At 41.6% G+C, this 26,908-nt stretch overlaps 1 protein-coding gene across 5 annotated transcripts in view; it reads left to right on the top strand.

Annotated features, from left to right (window-relative positions):
• POPDC1 (popeye domain cAMP effector 1) overlaps nucleotides 1–26,569 on the top strand; it is a 38,594-nt gene extending 12,025 nt beyond the window's left edge. For all 5 annotated transcript variants that reach the window (XM_077902929.1, XM_077902930.1, XM_077902931.1 and 2 more), the window contains exons 4-8: nucleotides 131–318; nucleotides 1,061–1,169; nucleotides 7,011–7,178; nucleotides 8,273–8,414; nucleotides 22,722–26,569. In XM_077902929.1, the coding sequence (XP_077759055.1) occupies nucleotides 131–318; nucleotides 1,061–1,169; nucleotides 7,011–7,178; nucleotides 8,273–8,414; nucleotides 22,722–22,846 (732 nt within the window). In that variant the 3' untranslated portion in view covers nucleotides 22,847–26,569. The remainder of the gene's footprint in view (nucleotides 1–130; nucleotides 319–1,060; nucleotides 1,170–7,010; nucleotides 7,179–8,272; nucleotides 8,415–22,721) is intronic.
• The last annotated feature ends 339 nt before the right edge of the window (nucleotides 26,570–26,908 follow it).

Consider the following 26,908-nt stretch of genomic DNA (forward strand, 5'->3'; position numbering starts at 1 on the left):
ATTGACTGAAATACAGAAGGGCCATGGCGGGTGTGCAGATTTGTTTATTCTCAAACCATTTTGGAACAGAGGAAGCCAGTGTTTCGGTGTTGCTGTGTTACAGCAGCATCTGGTCATTGCTGCATTTCAGGTAAAGATTGAGAAGGAGCTTAGTGGCATCTACCGCCGATTGTTTGAACCCCTCCGTGTGCCTCCAGATTTGTTCAGAAGATTAACTGGACAGTTTTGTATGATCCAAACCTTAAAAAAGGGCCAGACTTATGCTGCAGAGGATAAAACCTCCGTTGACGACCGTCTGAGTATTCTCCTAAAGGGGAAGTAAGTGCTCTTTGGAAATTGAAATTCCCAGTTTGCCTTGAATCTTCCCCTGTTCCCTGGGTAGGGAATGACTAGAAGGGAATGACTTGGATCATCAGGTCGCAGAGATTGTTGGTGGTGAAATCCCATTATACACCTGCATTTTACAATACAACAGAGCGACAGATTAGAGTTATATAGAATTGACTACTCTGAATCTTGTAGATGTTAGAATTTTCAGCTGTGAACATTTTGAATCTTTATTGACTTTTTTTTTAAAGTTAATGAGCTAAAATTGAAGCTTTAAGTTAGGCATTCAACTTCCAGAAGCTTATGCATGTTTCACAGGTGATTTGTTTATTTTTTTGAGTATCACAAAAATATAACTTCTAGGAATATCCGTCATATATATATATGTATATATATAGTTCTGACATAGTCCTTAATACCAACCCTTTCCTTCTTAAAATTATCTGATTTTGAGTAATAAATTTATGGTCACTCTAGCTGTATGACAATGATAACCAATGAACCATGTCTGTTCCATACTGGATGGACCCTGTCTTTTTTTCCTTGGTGAAATTTCTATTGAGGTAAATATTTATGCTTTTCAGGAAGTGCTTTTAATTACATTTGTCATCTGTGGAGTCTTTAAAACTTTAGTACAAAACCCATAATCCATAACCTTTAACTTATAAGGTTAAGGATCGTCATGTTATTTGTGAAATATTGTTCATTTATTAACATTAATTTCTGTTGTCAGAATGAAGGTTTCCTATCGAGGACATTTTCTGCATAACATTTACCCCTGTGCCTTTATAGATTCTCCTGAATTTAGATCAACTCAGATGCACAAAGGTGAAAAATTCCAGGTATGTGTCGGCATGATTTTAAGAAGGTTGGAACTAGTTCGTGTTTCATTCAAAAATCCAAAGGATAATAATGATAAAGTGATTTATGGAAAAAAGAGATTACCATATGGTATATATTGCATAACCCCATTGTCATAAATCTCAAACAAAATATTGCCTCTACGTACATAAAAAGAGGTCTAGAAAAATATATCCTACTTTGGCCGTAGTGTTTACACTGTTATTTCTGGGTGGTGAGTATGACTGCTTTTTTATTTTCTTCCTTTTGCTTTGATTATGGAAAAAAGAAAAGGAAAATATCAGTTGAGGATAATCAGTGCTCCTAAAACATGTAATTAGTTACTTTTACTGGGAAACAAAATAGAAACTGGCTTTGCCCTAGAGATATTTTTCTTAATTCTTGTGAAAAAAAAAAAAAAACCTAGTCACTTTACTCTTTTATATTTAATGAATACTTTAAGGGCAAAGGATGAAGTTCTTCATAATTAAAAATTGCCCATTGTGTGGCACTTTGTTTTGAATCTTTCCGTAAGTGTCCCACCCTCCTATTTTATTCCCCTCTTGATTGATAGGAAAGCAACCAAGAAAATGTATGAGAATTTCCTTTGGTTTCAGGCTCTAAACAGCAGTAAGGAAATATCCCGAGCAAGAGTGTAAATGAGTACAGGTAGGAAATGGAATAGACGGGATGTTCTCACCTCTGGGAAGAAAAGTCAGGGTTTCTTGATGACACATCTTATTTTTGAGTCTCATTTTGAGGCACCATACAATTTGGGAGGCCATATGGAGATAAAAGGGAAAATATACAGATGTCCAGTTTAGTTAGTTTAGTTTAGTTTATGTACGATGGTTGGAGCCCTGCCCCACTCCCATTCTGCTGAGTAACAGATCTGAATAACCACACTACTTGTGAAAGTTATGTGTGTTCTCTACAAGGTCTCATGTAGGCTCATTAACTGGGTCTAGTACTGCTCCCACGTTGGCTGAGCTTAAGATACAGAAGCGGAAAACTAATGCTGTATTGTGGCTTCTCGAATTTACACTCTCATCTTGTGTTTGGGAGGGTCAGCTGCGCAGTGAAGACGTTCTTACCGTATTTTTAATCACCACTGTCTACAAACTAGCCCAGGGCCACTCATTTCCTCTCTATTTCTTTCCTCTGCCCTCCTTATGATTTCTTCTTCCAAAGCCCATTTATCTGTTGCATCCATTTCTCTGTGTACAGTAGCAAGCAGCATTACACAGTCATTCAGTCTCATTATAACCCCAAAGAGCCTGGAATTTGGAGAGGGTGTGGAAACTGAACCCCCTTTGTTTCTAGAAGCAAGTGCTCCCTGAGAGGCCAGGGATATGACCAGGTACTATCTTGTCACCTGGACTTCAAATTATATTCTAATTAAGTTAGCAAAAAAGGAATTCCTACTATGACCTGCAGGGACTAGGGAATCTTGGGGGGACTAGGGATTGGGATTTGGTAGCTGAAAGATGTTCCTGATAAGTGCTGGGGAGATTCCAGAATCAGGACCAAGATCGAGGTACCATAGCTGGGAAAGGATATTGATTCAACCTTTCCAGCACCAGCCATCTTTTGTCTGCATAGAGTGTGGTGTGGCATTTTCTGATTGGTCAGTGCATAAGAACTACTTTAGCATCGTAGAACCTGTGTCCTACGCAATTGGAACAGACGCCATCAGAATAAACCCTTGGGAGAGATTGTGTTTTGACTGTTTACAAAATGTTCCCATTGGCAGATACTCAGGAGTAAAAATAGCTGCTGCACATCTGTGTAGGAGTATACGGTGCCTCTTTCTGACTAAGTTCCCAAGTGAAGCATACCACGTGCTCTCACATCTCACTACCTGTGCCCACAGCAGGGACATTTCAAGTGTCAGTGGTCAGACTTCTCCACACCCCTGCTTTTTACCTGCTAATCTCATTTTTCTTTAATTGGGAACAATTCAAAGTGTTCTCACAAAGAGCTACTTTCTTCAAATCTTTATTTCTTTAAGTTCATCTTTGGTAGGGGTGCTAAGGAATTCTAGAATAGTGTGAAAGGAGAAAAGGAAGGCAAGTGGACTCAGTGTCTCTGCAGGTTGCAAATGGTGTTTGGGGACATATGTGACAATTATGACAGGCACAGTGACAGAGCTGAGAAACAGACTCTGAACCTGAACTCCCAGGTGACTGAGAGGTGCTTTCCAGCCATGTTGGTACCTACACGCCAAAGCTGCCGCTTAGAATTCTTGGTAGAATCTTGAGTATCTTTATTACAAAAGGTGGAATTAGTCTTTTGTGTTTGGTTTCTTCCTCTTTGGGCAGTTGTTTTATGTCAAGTGAGCTTTACCATTTTCACGTCCTCTATCACACATACCATTTTGTATTTTATCTCCCACTCATTGCTTTTCCCGGTCATTTGCGCATCCTGTGCTGTGAAGCCTGAAAATCAAAGCTTTATTGAGTTTAAGGGAAAAAGAACGTCTTGGAGATCCCAGCCCTTGTGAAATAAATGAACTTGAAATTTTCTCCTGTATTTAAACCAAACCTTATCTTAGTATTAAGGAAATCTTTTGGTTTAAGCTGTGAAGCGAGTAATCGGCCAGCTTTGACTCTACGGTACTTTAGCGCTTAGGAGAACTCTGAGCATCGGTTGGATAGACCAGTCCTAGGACATTTTCATGTTGCTGATGTGTGAAATGTTATATAATCCGTGAAGAAAATAACGAATTCTCCCCTGAGGACAATCAGCCATCAGAGTGTTGAGCTGCTGTTTCCAGTCCTGACACATTAGGCAATTCCCTTGGACACCCTTGGTCTTGTGTAATGTCTTCTCATTCCATGAGCTTGTAGAATGTAAAGTGAGGGTGAGGCCTAGTGCCTTGAAGTAATAATCAAGGCCAACCCGATCGCAAACACTTAGTCCAGTCCTCTCCCTGAGAGAAATCCTTTTCTATCTCCCATTGTCACATTTGCTTTTATTTCCTCAGTAAAATTCTCCGCCAGAGCTGAAGCATGGCACTGCTGAGGTAGCCTAATGACTTTAGGAAGGGAATTTATTTTACAGAAGCTTTAAAAATTCTTATATTGCTTTTATAGAAGTTCCTCATTAAAATACGTTTTACTTGGCTGTTGTGACAGAAAATCATTAAACACGAATGTCTATTTGGCACAAGTGAAGCATTAGCCATCATGTAAAATGACCTCAGTCAATATGCTAATGACCCACTTCCAATTAAAGGCTTACACTTATGGACTTGCAAGTTATTCATACATACTGTAGGCATAGCTTCTTATTTGAATACTGTTATTCAACCTAAATTTAATGATAAAATAAACAGGTTTAAGGTATTTGTCAACCATCAACAAGAAGTGTATTTGCTAAGTGAATGATAGTATCAGAAGTATCATTACCTCTGTGGAAACGAGGCTATGGGAATGGTTGGAAAGAAGTTAAACGCATTATACGTCATCTAGGTACAATTCCTTTTTCTTCTCCTGGATGGCTTCCAACTGCTCTTTTAACCTCTTCCCCCCTTGCACATGACTTAAATTTTCCAAAGTCACGGATGACCTCTTTGCCAAACAAAGGCACCTCCAGCTCCTAACCTTTTCTTCAGTGCTTGGCTACAGGGCTGTGCTGCAGTGAGTACCAGTACTCACCTTTCTTTAATTACTACTGTGGAATATTATTCAGTTGCCTTGTGTTTATTTACCCACATCTTAGTATTTCTGGGAATTTCTCACTACTGGCTTGACTTTAGACTTCTTTTCTCAAAAACAAAAGAAAAGTTTGTTTTGTTTTTTGGGCAGATGTCTTTGTTTATTATCAGCTTCCTCCTCTTGGATGTAAGCTTCATGCTATTGGGTTCTTTGTATAAGGGACTCTTTATGGACTTTGAGCTGACCTTGTGGTCACTTAGCCAGATTACTGTCAATGTGATCATGTTGGTTGAATATTGGACACATTGGGTAGGGTTTGGCCTGGTTGGGAAAAATATGTCTGGGCTGGATGTCAGAAGTACTCATTCCACCACTAATCAACATGTGCTCATGAATAAGTTTTTTGGTTCTTGTCATTTGACATCTGAAAAATGAGAAAGAATATGACCTGCTTTACCTGAAAGGCAATTTTGGAGCACTTATAACAGATGTAAAAACACCTAAATGTTTAAAAGTACAGTACACATATAAAGTGAGTGGTATTATGTGTAACTGTCATTCCCTGAAGATTCTCTACCACTTGCCCCTGTTCTATATTTGTCAAAACACTTATTGTCACCTGACGGTGTCATATTTCCTTATATATCATCAGCTTCCTTCACTGGAATGTAAGCTTCCCAGGGGCAAAGATCTTGTCTTCCTTGTCCACGTTGTAGTTTCGGTGCCTTTAACAGTGTCTAGCACAAAGTAAGTGCATAATGTATGTTGAAAGAATGAGGAGAATTTAGTTTTTTATGGATTCATAGAGCTGGTGATGCATTTCTTGAATCCAAATGTGTTTGGTTTGGGATAGTCCAACTCTTATATAATAAGTGCAAACTTTTTGTTCTAGGAATATCAACCCACTTTTTAAAGTAGCCAAACCCTCTAATTTGCTAAAGGTCAAATCGCAGCTATTGATATTAGTTGAGAAGCTGGGTTTTCCATTTGTCTCTCCTAGTAGACATAAATACCCCCTCATCAGCAAAACCGTGTTTAATTTTGTGACAAACCAAGGGGAAAGAGTGCCTTTGGAAATGTTTGCTCTGAGGCTCAGATATGATTTCATGTTAATTCAAAAACTCTTTATTAATTTACCTGGCAGGCATTGGGTTTAACGTTGAGGATATGAAAATGGATTTTGCCTTCGACAGCATTTGTGTTCATTTGTTAATTCCTTCATATGATACATATACACTGAGACCACTCTGTGTTGGAATCTGGGCATTCAGACAGGAAGATGCATAGTCCCTGCCCTCAGAGTGCCTGCTGGAGGCAGATATGTCCACAAATGAGTGTGGATTCAGTGATTTGAGTGCCATCTGAAGCTCAGAGAAAGAGTGCTAACTGATGAAAGGGGACCTGCATGGGAGGAAGGACTTCCTGACACTGTTTTAGGGGTATAACCCCTCACTCTGGAGAAAGTATTTCTTTGGAGAATCTTGAGCTCTGAGGGGTGCAATTAGTGTTTTCCACTTTTCCTGTGGAGCAGTGCTCAAGGGAGGTATGGTGTCCCAATTCTGAGCTAACTGGGGGATCTCTGTGAACCCCCACACCCTGGAGCTTGTCCTGAAAGATCATACTCAAAAAATACCTATGACAAAAGGACCCAGAGAAGGACCCTCACTAGCCATATTCCTCAGTAACAGCCTGGACTCTAAAACCAGTTCACATGAGTCCATCTTCTCATTCTCCAGTGTGTGTTTGCAAGGTTGGCTAGGCAGGTCTTTCATCTATAACTTGCCTCAGGGATCTTACCCCAATTCTTTTGCTAGAAGCCATATTCTTAAACCTCTTTTGTAATCACAAGAAGAATATTTCACAAAGAAATATTTCACCACAAATTATATGTCTAATTGGAACATTGGCCTAGTACACTCTATAGCACCAGACCTCGGAAAACAGAACAACAACAAAACGTGGGGAATTTGCTTTTAGTCTACAGATTTCTTGGTTTTAAACATGATTTTGTAATCGCTATTGAAGCTTGTGTTATAGATCTTGCTTTAATTTTACTAATATGACAAATCATTGCTATAATAATATCCACTGAATTATTCTACTCTTCCTTTCCCCCAAATAATTACAGTCATAATTCATATACACAGATGCACTTCTTTCTTTCTATGTTTGTTTCTTGGGCAGGTAACCATCATTGCAGATGATAACTGCAGATTTTTATGCTGGTCAAGAGAAAGATTAACTTACTTTCTGGAATCAGAACCATTTCTGTATGAAATATTTAGGTATCTTATAGGAAAAGACATTACAAATAAGCTCTACTCATTGAATGATCCCACCTTAAATGATAAAGTAAGTGTTTTTCTGAGTGTGTTTATTTTGTTGAGCAAATATGTATAATGAGGTATACCTCACTTTATGCAATACATATTTTTCTGAATTTTCATTAATTACTCATGTTAAGTGAAGTGGGGATGCTTGTAATTTAGAGACCCTTCGTGGGAATCCTTTCTTAAGAGCATGGAAATATTTTGTACTTATTATATGTGTCGTTACCTGGCGAGATGACTCTAAATGCCAGGGACCTCCATTTGTGGTCTCTCCTAAAGAGCCTTTTAATCAATCTAAGGAAAGTGAGTCAGAGGGAGGGAGGGACGAGGGTAGCATAGGCCAGGAAGGCAGGGAAGCAGGGAGGTAGCAACTGAGGAGAACTGACAAACTCTAGTGAGCAGGAAGTGGGCCTTTCAACGCTGGTATCTTCCAGTTTGGTACATCCTCCTGGTCAAGCCCCATTCCAGAAAGTTCATAAGTGATAAGAGAGGGATAGGAGGGAGCCTGCGCAACTCAGCAAGGAATTGCGGAGCTGTATGGGATCTTCTACGGTTTGCAATTCCATCTTCATTTCCCCACATTTTCTTAGAAGAAGATTAAAATCAGGACTGAAGAGAAATTGCAGAACATTGTTTCTATGATAAGTAATTCTCCAGGAACTATGCATACGGGTGTGTGCTCTCTTCCTCTTTTTTAAAAGATTTTTATTCATTGATTTATTCATGAGAGACACAGAGGGAGAAGCAGGCTCCCTGTGGGGAGCCCGATGAAGGACTCAATCGGAGGACCCTGGAATCACCACCTGAGCCAGTGGCTCAACCACTGAGCCACCCAGGTGTCCTGGGTGGGTGCTCTCTTAAAGTCATCTTGTGTAGGCCCTTTATCAAATTAGGTTGGTGCTTATTATTTTTCAGATTAACAAATAAGCTGATCATATAAAATTTTTGTAATGTATGTGTAGTAGTAGCTTATGATGAAAGTTATAGCTAACATTTATTGGCCGCCTACTATGTGCTGGTAGTTTTTTGTTTCAAGGAAAAAAAGAAATGGTTTTTACAAGGAATATGTGATCCAAGTCTTATAGATCTCAGAAATCTTAAAACTTTGCTTTGTAGAAGGCCAAAAAGTTGGAACACCAGCTCAGCCTGTGCACACAGATCTCCATGCTGGAAATGAGGAACAGTATAGCCAGCTCCAGTGACAGTGATGACGGCTTACACCAGTTTCTTCGGGGCACCTCCAGCATGTCCTCTCTCCGTAAGTTGTCCCAAACTGGTAATATGCCAGGATGCCACTGGATGTCATTGGAAATAGACAAATGACAACTTTGATCAGAAAAATAGCTTTGCAAGTAACCATTTGGCAACCTAAAAGGTATCAATAAAAAATACTAAGTTTATCTTGCTTTCCTTTTCCATGTTGCCCATCAGCTTAAATTTAGCATTAGAACTCTTGTTCCGATTTTAGAAATTGTTCCCTAGTGTTACCATGTACTTTTCTTAGATACTGGTTCACTAGGATAATGTGAAAGAGTCCATATGGTTTGCTAGATATTCGTCTCTTTTGTTTTCATGATTTTAGTTCAAGTGAAAGCCTAGACCCAGGAATGTGTTTAAATAAATGAGTAAATAAATGACACCAGATAACCCCTTTTATTGGTGAAGATTTTAGTGGCAAAAATCAAACTGATTGATAACACACCAGTGGTAAAGAAGTTAGGAAGTTCTTGAATGTTGCTATCTGGAGATGATAGATGTACAACCTCCACTGAAATATTACATGCCTATTAAAATTTAATGTACATGCCTTTTGACACAAATTTCACTGCTAAAGATTTACCTTGTATATATGCTCTACGGCAAATGATACCACATTAAGTGCTGTTCATTCCAGCATTTTTCTACAACTGTAAAATTCTGGGACAAATCTAAATATCTATTGGAAATAAAATTGGTAAATAAATTTTTGGTAAAAAGAAAAAAAAAAACAATGATAGGAAGCAACTGTTGGGTGTTTTACCACTGACTGTGTGAGCACCAAGAGTTAACAGGTGATTGGGTAATGGAATGTTCCTGAAGATGAAGGAGACCACCCAACACCCCTGTGAGTTATCTCATTCACACACCCACTCACCAAAAGGCAGGTTTTCCAAGATTGTCCTATAGGTTAGATCATTTTCTAACCACTTTTAAGTAACATTTTCAGACACAGATGTTAAAGATTAGTAAGTAAAATAAGAGAAACTAAATTATTTTAAGAATTATTCTAAAAATGATAATATGAGAAGAACTTTTAACAAATTCATTTGTGAGACACCTGGGTGGCTCAGTGGTTGGGCGTCTGCCTTCAGCTCAGGGCGAGATCCCGGGATCTGGGATCGAGTCCCACATTGGGCTCTTTGCACAGAGCCTGCTTCTCCCCCTGCCTGTGTCTCTGCCTCTCCCTCTGTGTCTCTCATGAATAAGTAAATAAAATCTTAAAAAAAAAACCACACACACACACATTCATTTGAAGTAGCAAAAAGTCAGACAAATTCTCCCATTGTATAAAATTAAAAACTGTTAATGTTTCCTATTGTGTGTTAATCCAAAGTAACTTCAAAGGAAATACAGGTACACATTCAACAATCCTAAATGTTTATGTAAACGATCTTGTAACTTTGGATGCTTTAGATAAATTGGATTTAAGGATGTTAAGTGTCGCATAGTCTAGAGAGGCATGAATTGGCAAAGCCACGTAATCGACGTAAACTTCCAAAGCCAAGTCTAGGCATAGAAATGTGTTGTGGACCCAAAGGAGATTTCAGGAGTAACACAAATGAGAAATGGGAGATGGTTTAATCTCATTCTTTTTTTTTTTTTAAGATTTTATTTATTCATGAGAGACACAGAGACATAGGCAGAGGGAGAGCAGGACCCCTGCAAGGAGCCCGATACAGGACTCGATCCCAGGACCCTGGGATCACGACCCAAGCCAAGGCAAACGCTCAACCACTGAGCCACCCAGGTGTCCATGGTTGTATCTTATTCTAATGTGACTTTTGGAAGTACTGATTGAGGCTGTCCAAACTCTGCAATCCACTAGCATATCAAATACATTATCTGCCTTGTGGAAACAGTTTGGTGGTTAATAAGCATTTTCAAGTGGACCCAGCTTAATTGCATGTATGGTGATTATGTACTAAAAAAGGTCAGCAGAAAGGGAATTAAATAATAATAATAAATTTTTGTTTATCATCTAAATCTTTTGGGAGTAAAATAACATTTTAGGGAAAAAAAGTTTATTTAGAGTATGTTGTTTAAATAGAATTAAAACACATTTTCGAGATTAACGTTTCTGCTCTTTGTGCCACCAGACACCAGGTGGATTGATCACCTGTGTTGCGCATACAGACCTGTATTCAAATCTTGCTCTAATAATTATTAGTTGTGGATCTAATAAGCGTGGGTTTGAGTATGGATGTGTGTGAACTGCACAACAAAGCCATGCTCATCCTTAATTCCCTTGGACTAATCCCTGTTCTGAGTTTCTTGGCTTTACTTCCTGCAGCTTAATGAAAAATATTGGTACTTGACCACCATTCTAATACTAATAATGAAGCACTTAATGCATCCTGGCATGTGATGCATCAAAAACTAGTTAGTTCTGGTTTCTCCTTCTTAGATTTTAGCTCAGAACTCCTGGAGTCTGGGGGTTTTTTGTTTGTTTTGTTTTGTTTGCCAGACCCATCAATGCCATGTACTTTCCCGTATTACAGATTACATTCCTTGTAAAACATAGGCTACAGAACCAATCTCATACGACAGTTAGGCTGAAATAACAAAATGTACCACTTTTCGAGCATGTGGTCAGTCTTAGTAAATGTGAGGTCGCTAAAACAAGTGAGCTCTTATCATTCTGGTTTCTGATGTGTACACGGAGGCAACTGTGGCAGTTACTCTCAGCAGTCGTGGCAGCTTCATGAATGCTAAGGAGAGAAGGGAACAAACATTTGTGGACAATAATAGGTATTATTTTTCAGGAACTCTCTGTACAGAGTCACAGGTAGTCTCTACCACAATCCCGCATGGAGAGGTATACTAGCTTTTGCTAGGTGGCACAGCACTAACAGTCTCCCAACCTCTGACTAGGGTGAATGAGACTGCTTTCTCGTGCATGTGTACACTGGGTGCCACTCCGGGCCCGTGGCCTCCTCAGCCTGGGATGCCAAGGAGCAGCTGCTTTCGGATGATTGCCACTCGGGGCAGAGGGAAGACAGTGATGACAGAGCCATGCGATGGCTCTGAAAGCTCCCCTAGAAGTAGTGCATGCCAATTACACTCGAGTTCTCTGGACCGGAGAAGTCACATGGCCAGAACCACCATCAGCACGTGGATCTTTAATCCTCCAGCACTGGCTGAGCGACAGCGAGCCTGTGGGGGGAGGGAAAGCAAGTATTGTGACAATAACATGGATCTACCTTAGTTTTATTTCATTTTACACATGAAGAAATTAGGAACATGGATGCTTAGTCACTTGTCCCAGTTGCACAAGGTGAGGCGTTGGGATACAAAGCTAGACACCCTGTCTGATCCATGCTGTTTGACCATATTGCTTCCCTGTTTTAAAAAGAAAAGGCAAGGGCAGCCCGGGTGGCTCAGGGGTTTGGCGCCGCCTTTGGCCCAGGGCGTGATCCTGGAGACCCAGGATCGAGTCCGACGTCGGGTTCCCTGCATGGAGCCTGCTTGTGTCTCTGTCTCTCTCTGTGTCTCTCACGAATAAATAAATAAAATCTTTTAAAAAAAGAAAAAAGGCAAAAAAATGCATATTAACAATTATCTAGTGCTTTATAGTTTACAAGTCACTTTCTTCTTTTTTTTTTTTGAGCATTTATTTATTATTTATTCATGAGAGACCCAGAATGAGAGAGAGAGAGAGAGAGGCAGAGACAGAGGCAGAAGGAGAAGCGAGCTCCTTGCAGGGAGCTGGTCTCTGGTCTCGATCCTAGATGCCAGCATCACTCTCTGAGCCTAAGGCAGACACTCAACCGCTGAGCCACTCAAGTGTCCCTACAAGTCACCTTCACACCCATTCCTGTATACAGACCTGACAACTCTGCCAGCAAGGCACATTAGCTATTATTATTTACCCCTTTGCCGATAAATCCACCTAGACTCAGTGAGAAGGCAGTGCTGACCCCCAAATCACTTCTTTCTCCTACAACCTACCTCATTGGAGAAACCTACCGTCCTCTCATCCCTTCATTATGACCAAGCAGTGCTGCAAAGAGGTTTTCACAGACCCGTTGATTTCCATTTCAATGAAGATTTTTGCCTTATTCATTTTACGGAGGGCTCTACATAGGAACATTTAAATTATCCAGTAATGTCCTCGGGTCATTTAGTGTTTAGTTAGCTTTCACTTTGTCTCATATGTACTTACAGAATTACAAGCAATGCTGCTCTACAAAAATTATATTTATTTTATATATTTTCCTAATGAAGCAACTTTTACATTATTCATTCTAGTCATCAACTCAAATATAGGAGTAGATTTGAATATTAAAGTCTGTGTCAACATTTCCCATAATTCTTTTTCAAGTCAGGATCAGCATGTACCCATCTCACTTGGTTGAAAAGTCTCTGAATCTCTGGGTTCCCCTTCCATCTGTGTGTATGTGTTTCTGCATTTTTGTTTTGTTTTGTCTTATAGAACATTAATTCTTAAATCAGTGAATATGAATATGAATGGCTTGAGATTCTATCTAAGATTCTGATGCAGAAGACTGGGGTGGGGCCTGGCATCCCCATGTTTAACAAGCGCCCCAGCGCTGCTGATGTGGCTGGGCCCTGAACCACACTTTGAGTAGTAAGGAGTAGGGTTTCCTTCCAACAGTCTGGAACTTTGCTGATTACAGCCCCATTGTGGTGATTAAGATGTTTCTTGTATTTCCAATTTACTGGTAGGTAGATCTACAGGTGGATAGATTCTGATGAAGGCACGAAAAGAAATTGCTGCTGATCCCATGTCTTACATGTGCTCTCTATTTACATATGTCAGATGATGCTAAATCCAGAGCAAGATCTCTCCTCTTTGCCACACAGCCTCTGTATTCCACATCAAATTGTCACTTTAAAGACAAGAAAGTAATGAGACAGTCTGAGAAAAATTGCTTTCTACCTCTTTATTCAGTAGCCCATAATCCTATTAACTCTTTTTCACTTTCCTGTTGCTTCATTTACTTGCTTCATGTTGGGAAGTGTGATTGTGAAACAGAAGGACCAGAAAGGACGAGCCGTGCAGGGCATGTGGGAAGGATTGCATGCCCTCATATGGATGTGAGCTCTCTTCTCTCTGCTCCTGGACCAACGTGCTCCTCAGGGTGCCTTGCCATCTTCATTTCCTTATGAGGTTTAGCTCCTATGTGTAATTCAGACACCACACACACACACATACGTACAGATTGATTATACTTGGCAGGTCCATCACTGATAAGCGGTGCCAGGCACAGACGTCACAGGCAACAGGAGGACATATTATGTTTCCTTAAAAGTCATAGAACTTTATTTTAGTTAATTGGGGTTAAATAACCTATTGTTAGTTTTTTTTTTTTTTTTAAGGATTTTATTTATTTATGAGAGGCACAGACATAGGCAGAGGGAGAAGCAGGCTCCCTACAGGAAGCCTGATGTGGGATTCAATCCCGGGTCCCGAGATCACACCCTGAGCTGAAGGCAGATGCTCAACCACTGAGCCACCCCGGCATCCCAGTTAGTTTGTTTTTTAAATCCTGAAGCATTATAGGCAATGCATTCTATTGGAACTCGTCTTTGAAGGCTTTTGTTAGTTTAAACCATGTATTTTTTCCAGAAATTATCATTAAAATTTATGATTTTTAAAGACACTATGAAATATTTACTTATGAAAGATGTCTTACTGAGAAAAAAAGTCTTTCAGATGTTTTTTGTTATTAATGTCAGGATGACATTCTGGACGATCTACTGGTTTCATATGACCTAGTTGCACAAATACGCTTTAAGGTAGCTTACGTCTGGTTGGTATTCTTATCTCTAAAGGCTAGCGGCGTACCTGACATAATGAGTTTCTCTTGACTATCTTACCCATTTATTTACCTGGAAAGATACAAAAACCAATACAGCATTCTTAGTTCCAAGGCTGGTTTCATGAAATAACCTGTTCAACTCAATTTGTCTTCCATTTGCCCTATAAACAGTTGTAGATGAATAAATAAGTGTTACATGAATCATATGGAGAAGTAGAGAGGAGGTGTGATCAAGCCCCGGGAATACTGAGGGAACAGTTCTCAGACCCATCAAGACAGCTCGACAAAAAAGCAGTGCCCCCACTTTGTACAGAAATAAGGAGCAGGGATCCCTGGGTGGCGCAGCGGTTTGGCGCCTGCCTTTGGCCCGGGGCGCGATCCTGGAGACCCGGGATCGAATCCCACGTAGGGCTCCCAGTGCATGGAGCCTGCTTCTCCCTCTGCCTATGTCTCTGCCTCTCTGTCTCTCTCTGTGTGACTATCATGAATAAATAAATAAAATCTTAAAAAAAAAAAAAAAAGAAATAAGGAGCAGCTTAGGGAGGTTATGTAACCAGGTCAAAATCACTGGGTTCACTCTGAAACAAGTGATGAATTTGTTGTAAGTTCCTGTTTTGCTTTTTTACCCTACAGGTATCCATATCCATTTGGGAGTGTAAATTTGTTTAGGGATGTTCAGCCACTGCTATCGCAGCTGACACATCCTTACCACGTTCATACATGTTCTCATTTAATCTTCACACCCACTCAATCAGATTGGTGTGGTATTTTCCCCTTTTAGGGTTGAGAAATAAGACATTTATCTTCTCTGGGTCCTTGGTCCCCCAGCCAGTAGGGACTGTGCTCTCTGACTCCCAAACTCCTGTCATCACCAATCTGCTGCCCTCTATCCTTTCATGGTATTTTCTCTGTAAAATGATAATAAAGGGATTTTATATATTAACATATTTTTAAACTTTTAATAACAAATTTAAAAATTTACAAGTTAATATATACACTCAGATAACAAATGGCATAAAAAAAAATCTTTCAATGAAAACAACTGACCCCTCCAACTTAATTGCTTAATGAGAGCAATCACATTGGAACAATTTTTTGTCCAAAATGCTAAATAATGTCCTCTTGTTTATGGATTTATCCACTTAATGTTTATCTACTGACCTAACTTAGCTCACTTTTAACTCCCTTCCCCCTTCTCACTTTGGTAATATCACTAGTTTTTATTCTCTTATTATTTACCTTTGTAACATTAAATAATACACTTACACTTCCATTTTGTTTTCTCTATGTAGCATTTTTCTAATTCTTTCCCTTTCTACCTTGTTACATTGTGGTGGGTCTCTTCATTAACTTTTAAACAATCAAGATTTATAACAAGTATATTCTGTTATCTCCCTTTTTTTCAAAATATTTCTAGCCTCTTATTCATTCTTTTAGTTGAAATCCAGTTTGTTTCTTTAAATAAAAAAAAAAAAAGATTTTATTTATTTATTCATGAGAGAGAGAGAGGGAGAAGCAGGCTCCATGCAGGGAGCCTGATGTGGGACCCGATCCCAGGACTCCAGGATCACGCTCTGGGCTAAAGGCAGGTGCTAAACCACTGAGCCACTCAGGAATCCCCCAATTTGTTTCTTCTTAAAGTCTTTGAGCAGTTGTTTCATATTTGAACCATACCTTTCCATACTGCTTTTTGTCTTTATAGATATTTCTAGTTGCCTTTCTTTTTCCTCATCCTTGCTTTTTTTTTTTTTTTTCTTATATCTCTACTCAGTACATCAATTCTGTGTCCCCTTTTTCTCAGAGATTTTGCTCACAGAAACTTCCATTCTTCTGTCTCCTCCTGGACTAGTTGTTCTCTGGGTCTGTGCACAGCTGCCATCCTATAACTGCTTCCCTGTTCTCCTGAATTTATTCACCATCCACATGATGTTACAGCTTTCTCTTTGTGGGCAGGAAGGACTTCCACTGTTCCTTGGCTGCACACACCTGTTGCCATGCAGCTCAGTGCCCTGACCACCCATGTGAGTAGTTAAAAATTGATCTGGAAATGACCTGTAGGGCAAGAGAAAACCTCCTCATGGGAACCACTAACCACCTTCAACCTCTCTATTTGCTGTAATTTGTACACTTCTTTGGTTGAGTCCTTCAATGCTGGCGTTAAATTTCTCTAAGGGAAATTAAGTATAAAAGCTATACCTACCCTTGATCTTTATTTTTCAGAAAGTTTCAATCCAATCTCTTCAATTAAAAAAATCTTATACATACGCAAGGCAGAAAAAGGGATGATAATCCTCTCTAGCAACGAAGCCATTAAATCCTTCCCTACCCCCATTCATCAAAAATCGTATAATCTAATTAAAATTCTAAACCCTTTGTAAGGTTTTTAATTACTTGCTAAAGCAGTCGGCCAGATGGTTAAACATAATAAAAATAAGAACACTTTGAAAGGAATGAGGAAAATGTCATCAAAGTTAATGGAATAAAGGGGAAAAAAATCATATAACATTATATTGGATAGTTTACAAAAGTGTTCCCCCTTCATCAAAAATGTGTTTCTTAAGCAGAGAGAAAAGTCACTTGATAAATGTCATATCAGGATATTCTGTTTATTTGGAGATCAAACTCGAGGTTGCTTATTCATTCTCTGGAACAGGTGTGACCTTCACTCTGGATTTAAGAACAACAAATATGTCTGTTTACTTTGACTTGCTAAGAGATGCCCTCAGGCCCTCATGTAATTAGAAGCACACCGAAATAGAATCAGCTTAATAAGGATAGAATTCTGTCAAAGGGAATTTCTCTTGCCTAATTTTTCACTACTCTGGATACCAGAATTTTGACTGTTAGGTATGAACTCCTCAGTCTGCATGGAAAAAGGCTTCCTGTGGTTCTTTAACTCAAGACCTCAGGAAGCCAGGAAAGGGTCTGGTGGGGGGCAGGCTAAGCTTGTCCTCCACTGAAGTCCCTGACTTGCTTGCACTTGCAGGCGACAACCCGCAGGATGCACAGTGGGCCTCAATCCAAAGTCCTTTCCTCCTCAGCTAGGATCCAGAACTAGCTGCTGTCTGAGCAGATCTGCTGAGGACTCTACTTCCTAGATCCGAATCTTCCAGTGGGCATCCACAGCGTTGTCACCCCCAGTGACCTGGCAGGAGGGGAAGGGTCCACTGTTGGGTTCAAGGCTCTTACCGCTAAGCCTCCATCTTCTACATGGGCTCAGAGCTCGTATTTTTGAGTTTTTCTTTCTTACCCTTAGGATTGCTGCCTGGTGCTGCCATTCTCTCTCTCAGCTGAACGCACTGAATGGCCCTTAACTTCTCTGTGTTCTATTATGAAATTCTGAACCCCCCTGAGAAAGCCTGCTCTCTTGCAAAGACAGCTTTTGATGAAGCCATTGCTGAACTTGATGCCCTCAATATAACAAAGACTATGTATGAAAAACCCACTGCTAACATCATACTCAATGTACAGCTCAGAGGAAATTCTGTGCCTTCTCAGTGCCTTGGTATCCATGGAAGGGATGGAGAAGTCTTTTTGACAGATTTTTTTTTGCCACTTGGTATAATATGAAACATCCCCAAACAACAGTAACTCTTACATAACTGTTTAACAATTTCACACCTGATAAATCTGGATTGCAGTTCAGTCTGAGCCTATTTGTTTTACATACTTTTATGATAAGCTGTGTTAATTGGCACCCAGAGCCAAGTAGAAGATGATTATAGCTAATAGCGAAAAATAATGCTAATTAGCTCTTCTTCATTATAATGAATACCGAAGGATATAGTTAACCACTTCTGTTTCCCAACTGTAAAAGTGGTTCGAATAGAAGGATAGAAATCAGCTTTCTGGAAAATTTATGGGTATGGAATTATTTGCCTGCTTAGAATGTGGAATAAGTGAAAAGTAAAGCATTATACAGAGGTCATGTACCTCATAGTAATGTCCTTGAGGGACAAAAGTAATTTGAAAAAGCACTTAAGCTAAAGATAAGCTCAATTTCTTCCTCCCTCCTCTCCTCCTGCTCTTACATCGAGGTGAGTTTGGGCCTCCTGGGCAAACTTCTGATGATGCATCAGTGCATAAAATTAATGAAAAAACCAGGCAAACTTGTAGAAAATATCTATTAATGTTCAACTTGTAAAACGTAAGATAGTTCCTTGAAGCAGAGTATTCTCTCTCTCTCTCTCTCTCTTTTTATAGTTTTTGGGAGTTTTGTTGTTCACACTCCAAATTTGGCTTAGATTTATTAGTAGGCAAAGAAATTGTTTCTAGCAGCATAGTGATGGTGACTGAGTCTTTCCACAGAACCAGCGGCTCTCCCCGAGGTTAGAGAGCATCAGGTGTAGGGCAGGTGAGGGCCCGGCTCCCTGACTTTCTTCTGGCTGTAACAGTGACAGATCCGCAGGTGGACCAGGTGAACATCACACTTGGCCTTCAGTGGGCCAGGAGTCCCAGGCCAACTGAGGTTGGGACAAAGAGTGGGTGCTCTCTGTGACTCTGAGTCCTGTGGGGGGGTCAGGCAGCCAGCTGGCACCGCGAGGCTTCCAGTGGTTCCCTGTGGCCTTCCAATGCGTCAGCGGTAGAGACAGGGCAACAAGGTGCCACCATGGGAACCCTCACCGGAGGAGCCTGCGGGCCCTACCCCAGCCCCAAAGCCTGAAATGAGAGTGGATCTAGGATCCTGTGAAAAGAACATGAGTAGGAATATTCCATCTTGCTGGGCTGTTAGGGCCACCAGTTTGTCCTGCGAGAATATCTTGCCAAGGTGGGTCACCCAGTCTCCCCCACTCTGCTTTATTTACAGGCTGTCCAGGTTGTCTTTGCTTTAGCTTCTGAGTATAAGGTAGAAAAATAGGGACATCGGGTGACTCAGTGGTTGACTGTCTGCCATTGGCTCAGGTCATGATCTCAGGATCCTGGGATTGAGTTCCGCATCGGGCTCCCTTCGTGGAGCCTGCTTCTCCCTCTGCCTGTGTCTCTGCCTCTCTCTTTCTCTCTCTCTCTCTCTCTCTTTCTCTGTGTCACTCATGAATGAATAAATCTTTAAAAAAAATAATACTTGTTTTCCAGTATGGGACAGGGGCATATACTTGTGATCGCAATGAAATACGGAATGTGGAAGGGCTCTAGGGCTGTAGGGAATAGAATCTCCCCACATAAGGAATTAGGGAAGACTCCGATGAAGAAGTGGGGTTTGATCTCAACCTTGAGGAATGGGTGGGAATTTGATGGGCAGGGATGGAAATGGAGAGGCCACTCCAGGTGGGGCGAATAGCGAGAGAAGAGGGAAGGGATGAGTTAGATTTGGGGAGCAGCGAGTTTGCCAGCAGCTTGGACTGGAAGAGGAAGGGAGCCCGACTTGGAGACCCCTAGATGTCACCCCAGGACTGTGGGTGATTCCTGCATTACTGTGTTTTTCATACTATATGGTAAGCACCACAGCTCTTCCTTGGCCCCAACAAACGTAGCGGGGACTGGATAAATTCAGGGAAGTTGAAAGTTCTTAGGTTTTCACCAGGTCATTTCCAGTTGGATTGGGTCGCCTCTTCCTTCCCTCTCAGTGGGAAAATGCACCTACTGGTGATGGGGCTGAGAGGGCAGAGAACATGTTGGCCCCAATCTAGCCAGCAGCCGCAGAATGCTATGGAATGTCACTCCTGCTTTGGTAGATGGGCTAAAAACCTGAGCAATTAGTCCCAGTCCCCCAGTCAAAATAAACTGGGTGTGTTTCTTCTATGTGTGTCCTTCTACAATGACGTCTGAATGCTCTACATTATTGATTGGGTTTGATGCTCTTAGACATGCCGTCTTGTTGTTTGTTCTGGGAGTTTTTACTTGATTGCAAATACTCAGCCTAAGTTAATGTTTCATGAGGCTCAATCCTAACTTGAGGATAGATATATGATGGAAGCCATAGCTATTTTTTTAAGCCAATTTTGCTGCACTTGGGGGCAGTTTAGATTGAGAAGCCCCAACTCCTACTCAAGTACAAGTCCCGCTTGTTTTTATTTGCCATTCCTACAGGCGATAATGAATTTTAACAAAATTTCTAATTAGTTAGGCCATCGCCCTCCAAAGGCCATATGAATAACTCATTTTATTACCTTACAAACTGACAAAACGATTATTACATCCCAGGCACTGATGTAAGGACGATACCGATATTAAGCCACTCGGGCCTCTTGACGACCATACGAAGTGGGTCATAGCACTATTCCTGTTTGACAGAGAGGGAAGAGGAGGCATGGAGAAGTGAAGTACCTCGCCCGAGATCACACAGAGCATTCCTTGGCACTTGAGCAAATTGGAAGCTGTGTTTGGTGGTTGTGCTGGTATCTGTCACACAGAGAAGACTTGCGCGGGCGATTCTGACATGCTGTGTGCCCCATGACAGGATGGTGTTCCTGGATCCTTTTAATAGGGGCTTATTTTCTATAGTTTAACGTCAATAGTTGTCTTTTAAGAAACTCAGTGTTTTAATTGACTGTAAGTGCTTGATAGTGAACAGTTTCCATGTATGTACAGTGAACACATGAATGATACCAAAGTCCAGGCCAGTCTAATAATATCTCTTTTTTTAGGTTGGAAGATGTGGCTTTTGGGAGTAGCATCTCCCTAGTCCATGACTGGAGCCATACATCTCATCATAAGCATTTAGTGGCATTTTCTATGTGCCCAGCGCCCTGCTGAGTACATGACATGATTATTTTATCATCCAGCAATACCACTAGGCAGGCCCTGGGAATATTTCCTCTTTTTCTTTTTTTAAATTTATTTATTTGAGAGAGGGAAGGACAGAGGATAGAGAGCACAAGTGGGGAAGAAAGGGAGAAGCACATGCGGGGCTGGGTCCAGGGCCCTGGAATCACAACCTGAGCTGAAGGCAGGTGCTTAACCCACTGAGCCACCCAGGTGCCTGGATGAGGAAACTGAGGCCTAGAGAGGCTCAGTAAGGGAGTGTAGATCACAGCTAGGAAGCTGCAGAGCAGGGTTTGGGACCTGGGGACCTCTCCCACTTGCCCACTGCATCTGCTGCCCGCTGCTGACTCTTCCAGGGAATTAACGGCTGATCTTGGTCAACCTCTCGTAGCAGGTCGGCTTCCTGGCTTAGGAGGGCCCCCTCTACCCTCCTTTGCTCTATACCAAGTATTTGAAGAGTCGGGGTTCACCCATCATTCTTCATTATCAATAACCTTAGGCCCTGGGGATCCCTGGGTGGCTCGGTGGTTTGGCACCTGCCTTTGGCCCAGGACGTGGTCCTGGAGACCCAGGATCGAGTCCCACAGCAGGCTCCCTGCATGAAGCCTGCTTCTCCCTCTGACTGTGTCTCTGCCTCTCTGTCTCTCATGAATAAATAAATAAAATCTTAAAAAAAAAAATAACCTTAGGCCCGGCCTGAGTTCAGTATTTGCGGATTCCGTGTTAGTGCAACGCCAGCCCCGCGCGGCTATGGGCAGGACAGACAGAGACCAGGACAGAATGAATCCTGACGTTGAATGTGGGGACTTTGTGGAGGGGAGTTTATGCCAGCCAGGGAGCTGCTCATCAAGCACCTTGAGAAGTCTGTGCACCTGTTTATAATAACTTCTACTCTTTTAAACCATATTTTTTTCTGTATCTATCACGGTGTCGCTTATGTGGTAGATGCTCAATAAGCATTTGGCGAATGCGGGACAAATGAGGGACTGACTGAGTCATTTATTACTTGGCTCCTTGGATATAAAAGGCTTTAAGGATGTCCCTGCCCCCTCTGCTACTTGGGATTGTATTTCTTTCTTTTTTTAAAATATTTTATTTATTTATTCATGAGAGACACACAGAGAGAGGCAGAGACACAGGCAGAGGGAGAAGCAGGCTCCCCGCAGGGAGCCCGATGTGGGACTCGATCCCAAGACCCCAGGATCACGACTGAGCCAAAAGCAGACGCTCAACCACTGAGCCACCCAGGTGTCCCCAGGATTGTATTTTCTTCACCTGGGTTTTCCTCCCTGTGTGCCTGGACTCCTCCCCTCCCCCCATCTCTCCTCCCACCCCTCCTTTTCCCATAACAGCCCAGGAAGTGGCTGGACAGACTGCTGTTTAAGGCAGTGCTACAGGTGATGTCAGCTTCCATAGCTTTAGGATGGAACTATTCTTCAGGGAAATGAGGAGGTAAATCAGCTTTTGAGGAACTCAAGTCGCCGTGTACGATATTAATGTAGGAACATGCATTCCGAGTCCTAATCAGACTTTAGGGCAACCCCCTGGAAACTGCACGTGTCGGAGAAGCTTATATCATCCACACACATGCAGTGGGATCCATTCTACGTCTGTTCTCACACCTGAGAATCATTTCTTGACTTCGCTGTGTTATTCAAACGCAGAGTTGAAAATGCAAAATTTAGGGAAATTGCATTCCTCGTACTAGTGATAGATTCCCAGAGAGTTTTACTTTCCAGTTGGAGTGTGTAATTGCTACATGATACCAACATCAGGGCGGGCTAGAATTTAAGTGGTTTTCCTTTCTGTGTCTTCGACAGATGTGCCATCCCCACACCAGCGGGGCTCTGCCAAGATGAAGCCAATAGAAGAAGGGGTGGAAGATGACGACGAGGTCTTTGAGCCCGTGTCTCCAAATGCATTGAAAGTCCATCAGTTGCCTTGATCAGAGACACTGAGGTCAAGTGACCGAGACGGAAATTTGTCTTGAAGAGATCCTGAAAAATACCAGCACTTTGTCGTGGCTTAGTGATTACCCGGCTCTCGCCCTGGTAGTCTGAGGGCAGGAGAGCGAGGAAGGGTGGAAAAAATGGGAAGGTTATTTCAGCTCCCCTTTTTTATTGATCAGCTTTTTATGCAATTGTTTTCCTGAGCCTCCTGACTAAACCTAGTTCTATTTTTGAGATACGTATCTTCACAGTGTTTTCTAGGTGTATTATTGTTTTCGCTCAGCACCCTGTCAATGCAAAAATGCCTTTTCACTGATTTTTTTTCTGAGTTGTGGTTCATTTTCCTCACAGTTCCTCTCCACCGTGGCAATGGGGTCATCCATTTGATAGTTGTAACCAACAGTAGAAGTTTGAAATTGAGGTTGAGGTATCATTAAAAAGCAGGGAGTCTCAGGCCTTGAATTGTTAGCTGGAAATTTTTAAAGAAAGATGTGATTTGACCAGCGTTTATTTTTTTTCTCCCAGGCCAGACACACTGCTCCGCTAGATCACCTTACGTATCTGGGCATTGTGTAGATGGCTTGATAATGAGCAAAACTCATCAGACTTTGCTCACATTACCCGCATATTATGCTGTGTGTAATCAGGTCTGAAACCAAAGCTGGAAAGATAACAGATGGAAGCAGTCCTGAGCTCAGCTTGACCTTCAGGAAAACTCAACTTACCTGTGATTTGGAGCCATCTTGTCCCACACACGCCGGTATGGGCGACACTTTGGGGTAGGGAGTCATGTGCCCAAGCAAATGTCACAGAATGAGGTGATTGAAAGAGCATTTTCGTTCTGTGATCGGTATTCTGAGGTTTCAGACTGTTCCTCCAGAGCCAGAGCTGTCTCTTTAAAATGTGTGCCGGATACCCAGTGCCAGGTTTGCGAATGTGGACACAGCTTTGTGGGCAATTTCCATAAGCTGTGCCGAGGGCACCCACCTTAGATGTTGGTGTGAGGGCTTTGACTGTAAATCTCTCTTTTCTACCAGAATCGTGTTTCAGGACACAGTGGTATTTGGCTGGTGGGAAATGAGATGTTTGCCGAAATCATCATACTGGTCATTGTGACTGTGCCACTCAATTGGGTGAAGCCTGTAGATCGACTACGTGACATCATACATACATAGTGTTGATTTTCATTCACTAGACCCAACTTGAGTCAGTCCCCTATTATATATATTAAATGGCTAAGAAAAGTTCCAAATGAAATTACTTTCAGGTAAGCTGAGCCAAAGGCAGCCTATCTTGCCAACTTGCCAAGAGGTGATTTCTGTCAGAGAAAGTAGATAAGCTACTCTAGGGTCACCTCACTTTCCTAAACCCTTTTTTTTTTTTTTTTTTGGCCAATTAGTTTAGTAATTTCACTTGAGTTAAATTTACACGCTCGGGTCATTCACTAAGAGAATTTCCACAGGCTGGGAATCCAGCTCCTAACATCCTTATCACATGTTGCCGTATTAACATCACAGTGGAAAGGCTGATTTCACTTCACTAGTAGAGTGGTTTCTTCAGTTTTCTAAATTATAAATATATTTTGGGGAAATGAAGCACAGGTGAATGACTTAGCCTTGGCTCTAGGATTGTAAAGATTCATTGGGTTGAACCAGCCCTCCCTGTGCCTGAGACCACACGTGCGGGTAACTGTAACGTAACGGCGCTGGTATGGCTTCCCTCTAACAGCCCGAGAGAGGTCGTGTAGACCATTTAGTTCACACAAGCATAAGACTAATTTGCCAAATCACTCTACAGAGTAATTAGATATTCCACTCTTCCCCGAATGGAAAGTCATTTTAGATTCTGCTGAGGCCACGTTTTTAATGTTCTGTGGATCCTCAAAAGCTTGGGATTTCCCTAGCCTGACCCATCTCCAGATGTGTCTGACTTTGTCAAGCTGAGACAGTGGAAAGGGGAGGGGGTCATCTCTTAACTGTCAACCTGCAGGTGTTTAGAGGTTATTTTCTGTAGCGCTGGGACCAAGCATGTGTAAAGGCACACCGCTAAAACTAGATGACAGGAATTCATTTAGTGTTTTTATTAAAACCCATGTGTGCGTGTGCACACCCATCAGTGTTTTTCATAACAAAGATCATAATCTCGAGCTTAGGAATCTTAAAAGAGCCACTTAGCCTGAATGGGAAACATGAAACTATTTTTTAAATACACACCTCTAAGAAAGACAATGAGACTCGGAGAAAAGGAGAAACAAGCCGCCGAGCAGCCCTCCCACATAGACTTGATAGCAAAAGAGCAGATAAGGAAACAGAGAAGAGTTCTTAGTGTAAGATCTCCTGTGGATGGCTTGGGGTTCATTTATACAAGTGAACAAGCGCATCTTTGTGTAAGGCGTAAATCCATAGACAAAAAAACCCACGTTTGTTGCCAAAGCCACCAATAAGATGCTTCCTGTGTTTTTTGGTGTCCCCTTAGCTTTGTGACCAAGGTTCAGAAGATGGTCTGCAAAAATCAATCTACATCTAACCCCAAATCTACTGTTTAAATGTAACATCAAGTCTGTTGTGTGAATCGGGAGTGTAACATTTATACCAGGATGTATGTGTCATTTGTAGTGTTTTGAAAGCCCTCATGTTTATATTTATAAAATGACAGCACAGATACTATATAGAAACTCAGTGATGTTTATATATCTTGAATCAGTAATGATGGGTGCTATATAATTGCCAGTGACCATCCGTTGCTTTCCGGGATCGTTTCCACTTGTCCCTGTGGCTCACTTGCCCCTTCATCATTGGGCACCATTTGTGTTTTGCTGCCAATAGTGTGCGCACTGGGAGACACCCCCTTCTTCGTATCTGGTTCTCCTTCCGCATATCTGCAGCTATTCTGATTTTCTAATTGGGAACTGCCGATTCCTGCCTCCCAAGTCCTATTATAGCCCCAAAGGTAGAGCCTCTCGGATGTTGGGAAAAAAATCTTTGGGGAAAGTTGGTGCGGCCAGGTAACGACTCAGGGTGAGGTGGCGCCCAGCAAGCCCTTGGGCGTGCGGGTCAGCGTGTGCATGCCCGAGCCCTGCTCAGTGCCCTCCTCCCTGCAGACCCCAGGGAGCAGCTCTGAGGACTCCCAGTTGTTTATTTCTTTTGTCCATTTCTTTGGACATTTCTAGAAGCTGCTTTGTCAGAAACCTCTGACCTTGCCATGCCTCCATTCCCCCACCCTTGTTTTGCAAACCTGGTTTCCCAACCTCTTTTTCTAATTTTTTCCATCTAAAGTGATTAGAAATTCCCACCTATTCAATTCAAGTTCAATTCAAGGGACAGGACACTGTGTAGGGAACTCCAGGCTGCAGTGTAGTCACCGCTTCAGTCTGGCTCCAGGGATGATACGTTTTCTCACCGACAGCCATTCTTTGATTCTCACAGGAGCCCACATACCTTGTGTGTAACAATATATTGTGTCATTTAAGAAATCTGCTTTTAAGTTCCATTTATAGGTTTTTCTGTTATATTTGCAACCTAGTTTTAAAGTACACAGGGATTTTATGAATGCTTTATACAGACACATTTGTAGGAAACCCATTCTTTCTGTTTTTAGGTGCCATTGACGTTGGTAACATTTACTTTATAGTCAATTTACATTTTGTCTGCAGAGCCTTATAGTTTAAAATATCTTCATAGATTGTCATTTGATCAAATAAATTTCTTACTTAGAAAATACGCGTTATCTTGATTTCATTCCTCTTACCAATAGCTGATTTGCTCTGACTCCATGCCTGAAGGAGGGGGTTGGTTCATTTACCCCCAGGTTGTGGGAGCTGCTCTGGTTGACCAAGGGGGTGGTCTTGGGTCAGTTCCACGTAATTTCAGAGCTCTGTCATCTTGGCTGCCTTTCGGCCCCAAGAGGCAGCAAGACGGTTTTGACTGGATGCGGCAACTTGAGAAGCCTTCAGATGTCACTGTAGGGATCCATAGATTGCAACTTTTCATTGCCCTCATTTGCACATTCGCTTCTAGTTTCATAAGGTGTAATAACACAAGGAGTCACGTGAAGGAGGC

Source organism: Canis aureus, chromosome 7 (assembly GCF_053574225.1).
Source record: "Canis aureus isolate CA01 chromosome 7, VMU_Caureus_v.1.0, whole genome shotgun sequence".
Lineage (NCBI taxonomy): Eukaryota > Metazoa > Chordata > Mammalia > Carnivora > Canidae > Canis > Canis aureus.